Below are 10596 nucleotides of genomic sequence, written 5' to 3'. Positions count from 1 at the left end.
CATTTGAACTCCTCTAATTCAAAGGTTGGAATAGTTCATTATGAAACTTCAGGGGGGAATGAGTTAAATTCAATATTGCTTCCTTGATATTACCCAATAGTTCAAAGGGTCAGGACCAAACTTCTGCCAAAGCTTGTTGTTACTAGAGTATGTGTGGCTTAACAGTTCTAATTTGAGAATGTTAGTAACTATGAAAGATGTCATTCAACAAATATACATTGTACAGCTTATTTACAAGAGAGTATATTCAGATGTCAGTGCTGATACTACACATATTGATATACACGTATAAATCTATAATTTATGGTTCACTAAATCTTCACTGGAAATTTCTTTTTACTCAATGGAGGAAAACCATAAATGGAAGCTATTCACATCTTGAATCAAGACATGTTTTTAAATAATCTATACAATTTCCATATTCCGTCTTTGCGTATTGCAGAGTTATCTTCTCTTGGGAGCAAGTATTGATTGTTACGTCACTTGTTTGTGAGAGTAACGTCATCAATTTTTGAGAAAACGACGTAATTTTCTCGCACAAATCAATGACGTAACAATCAATACCTGTTCCCAAGAGAAGATAACTCTGTAATACGCAAAGACGGAATATTTGAATGCCAATTTAAACAACTTTCGAGCAATTTTACAAACTGATATTGTCAATTTTTCACAACATATTTCAGTATTAAATTACTTATAACTACCTAGTTTCTGCAACAATAGTATTTGAATGGTGATAATTGATATTTACTCATGTTTAGAAACTTAATACTACTTATAATCTACAGATCAACTAATGAGGCTGGACGGGAAGGGGATTGTACATATAAACCAACTGACTGTTTGTTAAAATACATATATATATATAGCCTGTACAAGTCATATCAGATCTGGTGCAAAACTATATATATTACATGTGGTGGCTGCAGAATTATCAAAATAAATGATGATGAATTTTCACTAAAGTAATTATTGTTGGAAAGTGATAAAATGGATGAGAGTACCAATTATGTATCGCAGTCTATCTTACGTTTTTTGTTAACTTCAAGTGAAGACTTTCAAGTTATTGCTAACTTTTAAAGCATTGATATCTCTTTAATTGATATATATAATATACCATATATATAAAAATGATATCCAATTAATTTGAGTTGGTAAACATGTTCACATTTGTTGAAAGAAACATTGTCATCGAAAAAGAAAGGATCAGTCTATTATACAATTATTGGCAACATTGCAACTTGAAAATGAAATAAAGAGATAATTTAACTTTAGCGAGAATTTTTTTCTCATATGGTGAGAAACAATTGGTAAAACTATGCATGATGAAATAGGAAAAAAAACATCCTATTTCAGTCTAAAAATGAGATGTTTTCTGAGACATGTAGGAGACGCGAGAGAGATGAAAGTCTGAGACATGTAGGAGATGCTAGAGAGCTAAGTCAAATTCTGTGACCTCTACTTCCCGGAGGTGGTCTCTCTCATTGATAGTGATACAACTGACAGTTGGTGTCTCGCTGACATTGTGCACGGTCACAGTGAACTTAGAAAGGCTACAGTTGGCACACACTTTCAGTGCATGACTCTTACCTCCTGGTATCTTACAGCCCAGATTGTCAACAAAGTGTCGAATCATTTCCTTGATGAATCCACCATGGCTGACGATGAGGACGTCTGCCACGGTGGGTGGTAGTCCGTCCATGTCGTCAAATGAACTGTTGCGACCCGAACTGATGCTGGACACACTGGACAGGCGATGGGCCAGGAGTGGAGACAGGGACACATTTGGACAGTAACCGCCTGCTGGGGACCTGTTGATCACTGAAGGGCCAGTGACAAAGGTTTCAGGGCTGAAACTGTTGTGATGTGCTTGGTCAGAATCTGGCTTAATATGAGCTGGCGAATCTGAAGATTGTTCATTTTCAGAATTAGAGAAATTGTCTGGGGATTCACTATTAAGTTCTAGGTAACCAGTGGGAGTAAACAGGTTCTCTATACTAGCTTTCTTAGCCTCCGACTGGTCCTCTCGTTCAACCTGATCCTCACTGTCTTTGTCTGACAGGTCTGTTCCGTCTGGCAGGCTTGCGTAGCCTGAAGAACTGCTGGAGTTTGACCTGCCTATCACAGTGTCAGCGAGATTCTCGTCTTGAGAAGAACACAACCCTCCATTTGTGTCCTGTGATCGTGCAGAATGATTTGCTGCTGCTACTGTTGATGATGACGAAGCATTGTGACAAGAACTGTCCTCAGGATCGTCGCTGGTCTCATGATCTTTCTCGTACTTGCGTCGTTTCTGATCAGATGACTGGTAATCATTGTATATATCTAGATCAGGGGTATCTGACATGGATGCAATGCCACAGAAAGACTGGCTACGCCGACTGCTCACTAGACGGTTGCGTATGTTGCCACTGTTGCGCCCAAGGCTGCCACCGTGCCGCTGTTTGATAGATCCTGGGGTATATTCATTATCTTCTGACTCATTCATGAAGGCCACCAGAAGTTTGCATAGATCACGAAAAAATGACATTGCACGTTCTTGCATCTGTAAATTAAAATCAAAAAATGATATAATGCAGCTCTCAGAGTATTTTGGATGAATGTTTTCTGTATACAAATTTTTACCATGTTAATCTTACAATGTATACATGTATATTATGTGATAAAATACAAAATGTTTAGTTTTAATGAGAAATATCATCTGTATAGATTTTTAAATAACTTAATTATATTTTTGTTTGTTCAGACATATATACAGATTTTCACCTTCTGTTTTTCCCCCTTCCTTCAGGTGATTTGTCCTTTGCTTTGCAGTGACTTGCACCTCTACTAGATAAACTGCCCCGTTGATAACTTTATATGCCATATCATTATCATTAATATATATGACTTGTCTCTCCTTTAAGGCTACTTGCCTTGTCCACATGCCCATTATTCTGATGTGATTAAATGTGTGCCTTTTGGTAACTTACTTCTGATGTAACTAACACAACCCACTTATGTAACTTGCCCTTGCTTCTAATTTAGCACCAACCACCTATTAAAGTGACTTGTCCTATTTCTGATGTGACTTGTCCCCACCCATAAGGTGGATTGCTGTGTAGCTTACAATAGGTACCTGTAAGTTAGTTTCAGCACCAGGGGGGGTGTAGCTGGCCACGTTGGTGTTGGCTTTCTTGGCAGCAGCAATCAGCTCCTTGTGCGACTTTCCCTCTAGTGTACCAAATTTCTACAGAACAAATATTCAACACATTATCAGTATGAAAACTTTTGCGAAAGTTAGGAACTTGAACTTTGTAATTGTGATGTAAGTATATAAAGTTAAAACGTTCTACAAAGATTTATTTGAAATGCTTTTATGTACCATTATATTCTCCATCTTAAGAGAGACCTTTATTACAAAATGCTCAAATGCTTACAAAATGCTCAAATGCATACATTATTGAATGCAGAACTGCTTGTTCAGTAAAATCAACCTTTTTAATTTAGCTTTTAACAAAATACTCTCCTTGTTATTATCTTACTAATATCAAACAAGTTTTCTTTAAAAACTGGATTATAACAGGGTCAATGGCTCAATGCATAAATATTTTCCCAAATAATTGTTTTATAAAATTAACAGGTATATATATATTCCAGGCATCCAATCCAGAACACATATATATCATCATACGAATATTTAAACTTTAAACATCAATCTTTGAACAGGAATCTTGTGGCATGTTACCCTTTCACGGAGTCGCTTATCGGTGACGACGGTGCTGTGACACACACTGTTACCCTCCATGATGACCTGAGCTGTCTGATTGGCCCGACTGAGGTCGCTAGAGAACACATGAGTGAAGTTCTCACTCTCCAGGCGGTTTGCGGCCATCTTGGCTTGCTGTATTCCCACTTGTGATAATGGCACATCTGTCTGGCCTTGAAATGAAATGAAAACTTTTCAGAAAATATATTTTCAGCAAAAAATAATGAGCCCAGGACTCAGTTTTTTACTTTGGTTAAATTTCTGGTAATCATTACCTCTGACCAAGACAGCTGACTGGTAGGAATTTTGCTGGACCAAATAAAAAAGAAACTGATGTGACTGACGACTGATGTCTACAATCCAAGACAATCGCTGTCAGACATATTTTTTTTTTAGATTTGGGTAACAATGACGAACTTCAGTGGGCAATTATAATTGATAAGTAGTACAGATTTGTGAAGAAAACTTCACAGGCATTCATGTGTAGAAAGTTTGATGAAAATCAAATATTATGCTCCTTAAGGGGAGGTGTCATGCGTAAACCATAGGACTTTTCACAATAATAACCACTGGGGGTCACGTTGATTATCAGATTTGTTTCAAAAATCAAACTTGAGCAGAGAATTAATACTACAGGTTTTGTGTTGAAAATTTCACGAAAAATTCAACCATTATCCTTCCATCGTTTTCTCACTGAAACTTTCTGTGCTGACAACAACAATGCTGCCATTGAATTCAATAAAATTTGTTGAAACTAAAAACTAAATCTGCCATTGATGGACTGTTCCTGTATATATGCCACCTTTTGTACATACATGTACTACACAAAACCACCGACAAAGTGATCCCTATATGTATATCCCGTCTTTGCGTATTGCAGAGTTATCTTCTCTTGAGAGCGGGGATTGATTGTTACGTCATTGGTTTGCGTGAGAAAATTACGTCGTTTTCTCAAAGCTTGATGGCGTTACTGTCACAAACAAATGCCGTAACAATCAATACCTGCTCTCAAGAGAAGATACCTCTGCAATACGCAAAGACGGAATATATGACACTTTCACTTCAAAGGTGACACTAAAGATGCCTCATGGTCATATCTACATGTACAGTTGTTTGTTACATCCCGATACAAAAAGGACCACTAATTAAAACAATAGGTGCTGACTGTTCAGAAAATGTAAGTCCTATTTCCATAACAATTATTTTGTACAATATTTTTCAAAATCTTGTTACCGTGGAAGTTCATATTATTGATGGTTTGGAATGAAAATATACTTTCAAATAATTGAAACATTCACTTAAAGAAAGGAGTTTTCTGGGAATTAACTTAGCCTGGATTATGATATACAAATGTCCAATATATTACGCACATGTACTGCCTTCTAGAGAGCAGAAAGGAAAATTTATAAGTAAAACTAGAAGTCAGTATTGCCTCTTACCTTGCAGGATCTTTTTTCTGTTATAAAGGGTCTCTCCACTGAAATGATAAATATGTAATGAAGTTGAAAGTTCAGATTAAATAAGTTAGGTTTTTTTTTGAGTATATCTATGCAACTCACAATCATCTGTTATTTTGTTCATTTATTATAAACAATAAGGTATTACGTTTAGGAAATTCTAAAGAATAACCTATCTTTCAGATGGTTCAGGGTTAGAGTTTCACTGTTCCAATCCATCAAGGCATTTCCAGTGTTACATTGCAATTGGTACCAGGATTAAACTTTGTTACAGTTTAAAGTAACTCGTCTAGTAGGCTACAGACTGAGCTAATTAACCCTTTAATTTCACCCCTATGTAACTTTAGTAGACTCTACCATGCATTGATATGGACGAGTCCATTATGGTCTACAGTGGTGAAAGGGTTAAGGGATAATGCCGTAAACACTGCATCGGTAATGTGCAATCCTAGATTAGAATCCTATGATCAGAGACACTTGGAGAAAAATGTCACTCACATAAATGATAGTGGTACGTATGGGGCAGCTATGATGTTACCAGAGCCTATCTACTACAGTATATTTCAATACAGAATAGCATTCTCACTAAGTTTTGAAATAGACTGCTCTATTAACTTGCAAAGACTAGCCAGTTGAATGGTCACATGCTACAAAGTTGACATAGCTATATTAGTATTGCGAAAAAAAAGCCGGTTCAAGGTTGATAAAGAGCAGGCTAATTTGCCAAGAAACAGCTTTTAATGAGAACAGTGTCAAAATAGATGTATCTTTATACATATTGCAATATATTGACACCAACTAATTATTGGAAATAGAAATCAGAGCTAACAGGTGTACCATTCCACCTCGCTGTCACCTAGCTAGGGCTAGTAAATTTTGTGCTGAGTTCATTGGCTAGTGAATATGTTCAATAAATATGCTGTGAAAATATTGTAGAACAGTTTTTAAAAACTTGTCAACCGAACTCAAGACAGATGCCCAACCGATTGAGCTACCTGACCCCCAGCAATCCTGCCACATTCCTCACTCCTTTAACAAAGTCGTCCGCCTTGAAGACACACTAGACCGTTTACCACCTCCCATTAGTAGAATCTTCAAACTCTAGACGGATGCTCCAACAAATTGAGATACCTGGTTGGCACATATTGACCGAGTCCACTTCCATTGTATTTTTTTGGTATGAAGATAAGCTCAATTTTACAACTTGACATGCTTTCTTTTGACATTCTATNAGCTCAATTTTACAACTTGACATGCTCTCTTTTGACATTCTATCAAAAGGCATCCTCGCGCTCAATATCCAGGGATTACACTCACTTTTGCTCTCTGCACCCATGGAAACGTCATAGCAAAATTGAAGGCTCAGTGTGCGCCACCTTGTTGATGAGACAAGAAGACTAGTTCGATCCTTTGCTATACATCAAAAGAATCTTGCGGTCACGTAACTGTAAAAATTGACAGGCTTTGATGTCGGGCGTCTCTCCTTTGTAATCTTCAAAGGACATGTATCTTGCCTAGCGACTGGTCAGTTTTTTTTACCTGAGACCAATCAAACAGCTATCTTCGTGCCTTCAATTTTGCTATGACATATTCCAGGGGTGTACATGTTACTGTAGAGAGCAAAAGTGAGCGTAACCACTGAATATCGGGGATGAACAAAAGGTAGCCTTTCTTAATTACTAACATACATAACTGTCAGTATACAATGTATGTGACTCTTTTGTTTACTATCAAGTTGCTCATAATCACTGGCTTGCATTTGGTCGGGGGAATTTCTATTTAGGTAAAAAAAAAAAATCTATGTTTCAGGTATCCCTACCAACCCTAGTTTTTTTTCTCCAACCCTAACAATTCTATCCCGCTTGAACATGCTCCATCCAGTGTTGGGATAAGTTGTCTACTAGTTGCAAACAAATTGATGTACAATCACAAACAGACATACAAGGCAACTCAATCATACTTCCTATCTTTTTCATATACAGGTTGCAAAACCAATTTTAAATCCCAAATTATTATTTAAAAGACCTAAAAAAAATATGTTTGGCGTTTATTTTATTTTATTTTTTGTATATTTTTGGTCATGTGATTATGACCCTACTACTGTATGTAAAACAAAGAATTACATAAACAAGGTTCATTTGGAGGCAAATTGTGCTCCATATGATGACATTTAGTGCCAACACAGAGCAGGAAGCCATTTTGAAAGGCAAGGAACCTTCTAAAATTTGAAAATCAGCGAGGGTTTAAAAATCAAATAAAAAAAGCTAGGGTCGGTCGGGAACCCTAAACAGACACCTTTTTTTGGTCTTTAATTACCAAGGTTGCCTTACAAGTGTCAGCTGTAGGAAATTTCCTTTTAAATCAGCGGTAGAGCATCGGACTGGAGAACCAAGGGTCGCTGGTTCCGAGCCCAAGCAACAGCACTATTATCTTCATCACTATTCCTCGTCCTATTACAAATTGGTGCCGGTGACCCTCTCGTTCAAGGTAGGAGACCCTTGGCAGGGAGTCAAACATCCTGGGTTGGTGTTTGAAAAAGGGGGGAATAGTGTAAAAGATGGGGATTAATTAGGTTGCCTTACACGCGTCAGCTGTAGGGAATTTACCTTAAGCTCAGCAGTAGAGCGTCGGGCTGGAGAGCCAAGGGTTGCGGGTTCAAGCCCCAGCGACGGCATTATCTTAATCACTATTCCTCGTCCTACTACACATGTACACATACATACAGGTAACCATGGACTTCCATCTGCGTCACCTGGCTCATGTTACATGGTCGGGCCCACACCCGGACTATACCTCCAATATAACCACTCTGATTACAGCTCTGCATATGAGCAGACGTACACTAGTATATACTCTCAAGAAGCATTCATGTGCCTGTCCGATGCCCCTGGTAAGCTACGATCATCATTACCACTATATATATATCATCATATAGTATCTATAATGTGATAAGGTGCCATGGATGAGAGTAATGAATATGTATTATTCTAAGCGAAACTGGTGGACATTGTAATTGTTTTGAAATGTTATATATTATATGTTTCAGGTGTCCTATGGGTAATAAGCCGAAGCATTAAACAGAAGCCTTTGGAGAAGTTTATACTTCATCATAGACTGTAAGTTTCTACAATGGTATCTGTATGTGGGCACCATTGAAAAATGGGTAATTTTTGCCGCGATTTAATGCTTCCATTAGTGGTCAAACCTGAGGCTTCTTGCTTACTAGTCCAATGCTCAACTGACTGAGCTAAAAAGAAATGTTCACTAGCCAAGTCAAGTATTTTTAACCAGGGTAGGGTGTCATTTATATTACACATCACTTGTTCAGTGTCAAATGTTCGATTTAGGGCTTATGCTTAGCAGGATTATGGTTGTTCTTAATTTGATTGTTATTATCCGTTTCAGCTGTTAAGAATTGAGCTTAATAATAATTGGTAATATAAGTTTAATAGGTGATTTAATCATCGTCCAGACGTCGGAAAGGAGAGGAACAGTTGTTGTTTTACAGTTTTTCCGGTGGGGGATAGAACAGATCTGAGTCAGGCAGGAATATAACTCACTGTTATCGTATTCTCCCTTGTATTTAATTCCTATGATTGGGATATAAAAGTGAGTTGGGATCTCACGGTAACGATATTGTCACATTTTACAGGTTTTATCAGTTTTATAAGACGACGCCCGATCTGATTAGATCAACTGCTTCAAGAAACATTTAAAATTCATCGTCAAATATTTGAATAGGACACGACAGGCTGCACTAGGTTTGTAAGAAGAAAACGACTTCAGCAACAAAGCAACAACTAGTCTAGATTTACAAAATACACTACAGTAGAAGCTGAGTCGAACCTCTGAAAACGTGATGCCCCTTTCGACCCCTTGGCGATAATCTGATTTACTGTATTTCATAAATATAAAGAAAATAAACATTGAAGTTAACATACTGTCGGACAAGTGTCAAGGAAAACACCACCATGGTCTTCTGATTTTCTGTCACAACGAAACTTTACACGATTAATACGACCTTCGCACACATCCCTTCCACCGTGCACCAGACATGCCAGACAGTTCTTCGCCGACGTACGCTGGCAGTGTCAGAGCCTCTGATTGGTCACTTTTATATAAGTTATCCAATCAACTTTTAGATGACAAATCTGGGTTTCGGTATTTTTTCTATTTTCTATTTATAGACGAGATCAGTCATTGCGTCTCCAGACCAGTGAGTCTGCCTCTCAGCCATAGCACGAGTATATTGAACACATTAATGTTTTCATAACACAGGATGTTACTCGAGTACACTTCAGACATAAACCAGACAGGATGCAGACAGAACGTGACATTTGACAGCTAACGTTACATGTATGAACGTTAATGTGTACTCATGATTAGTAACAATATTATTTTAATAAGCTTATAAATTACTAAAAAAAAAGTTACGTTACCACTGTATATTGACTGTCAAACTATCGAGGGTCAATTTTCCTGTCTGGATCTTTAATAAAGATCGAGATCTACATCGAAAACGTGGATTCCAGTTGAATTTTGTTAATACTGAACGTTAATTTCTTCTACAATTAACGGTCTGGTACTGAACATTTAAATACAAACAAGCAAACAAATTTCGCTCTAAAAGCATTCATACTCCAATTTTGAGACATTTCGTGGGACCGGTTGTTTGACGCTTTGATAGCTTAACGTGATGTTTATAAAAATAGTACATATTTTGATAATTAAAACCCGAGAAGCTAAAACTACATTTGCCATATTTTTTTAAAATAAATGTCTAAAAGACAATAAGTATTAAAACATTTTAAACATTAAAAAATACATTTTGAAAATTGAGTTTGAGTTAGTACGGCGGTACATTCAAGTTGACTACGCTTCGAAAATATTTTTGAGATCATAATTCCACATGATCAAATGATAAGGTCACAGGAAAAGACCTTTAGAAAAATGTAAGATATTTTCAAAACACAATAAAATTCAAACACAGTTAGAGCTTCTACATTTCTGTTTCCCTGTTACAGATGAGATCAGTCATTCCGTCTGTCAGTACACATTTTGTTTTCAAAGTACAATGTGTGTTTATACATTATTATAAAAAGATGGGGTTCAAACATTTTTGGGGGATTTAATTTTTGTTTGAATAAAAAAAAAAAAAAAAACTTGCTACGCTCGGCAGTGCTTTTCAAGTTTATCATAGTGGAAATATTTATTGTTATTAAGCAGTTTCCATCTGGAAAGAAATTAGAATGCTAAAATTGAGGAGAAAAAAAATGAAAAAAGTAGATAACATTCGATTAAATTATAAAGCTAATTTACACTCTCATAATGTCCACGGCTTCAATAAGGGAAGAGAGACCGGGGGGTCATGCTCCCGGACCCTCCTTGAGG

General features: G+C 36.9%; 1 protein-coding gene across 1 annotated transcript; it reads right to left on the bottom strand.

The window, feature by feature from the left end:
• Positions 1 to 540: 540 nt before the first annotated feature.
• Positions 541 to 9276, bottom strand: LOC110447712. Its single transcript, XM_021493584.1, has 5 exons — positions 9147 to 9276; positions 5188 to 5225; positions 3728 to 3921; positions 3119 to 3229; positions 541 to 2545 (listed from the first exon to the last, which is right to left on the bottom strand). The coding sequence occupies exons 1-5, from the start codon at positions 9176 to 9178 to the stop codon at positions 1430 to 1432; spliced, it is 1491 nt and encodes a 496-aa protein (XP_021349259.1). The 5' UTR covers positions 9179 to 9276; the 3' UTR covers positions 541 to 1429.
• Between the last annotated feature and the right edge of the window lie 1320 nt (positions 9277 to 10596).

Source organism: Mizuhopecten yessoensis, unplaced genomic scaffold (assembly GCF_002113885.1).
Source record: "Mizuhopecten yessoensis strain PY_sf001 unplaced genomic scaffold, ASM211388v2 scaffold3575, whole genome shotgun sequence".
Classification (NCBI taxonomy): Eukaryota; Metazoa; Mollusca; class Bivalvia; order Pectinida; family Pectinidae; genus Mizuhopecten; species Mizuhopecten yessoensis.
This window is presented reverse-complemented; position numbering and strand designations above follow the sequence as displayed.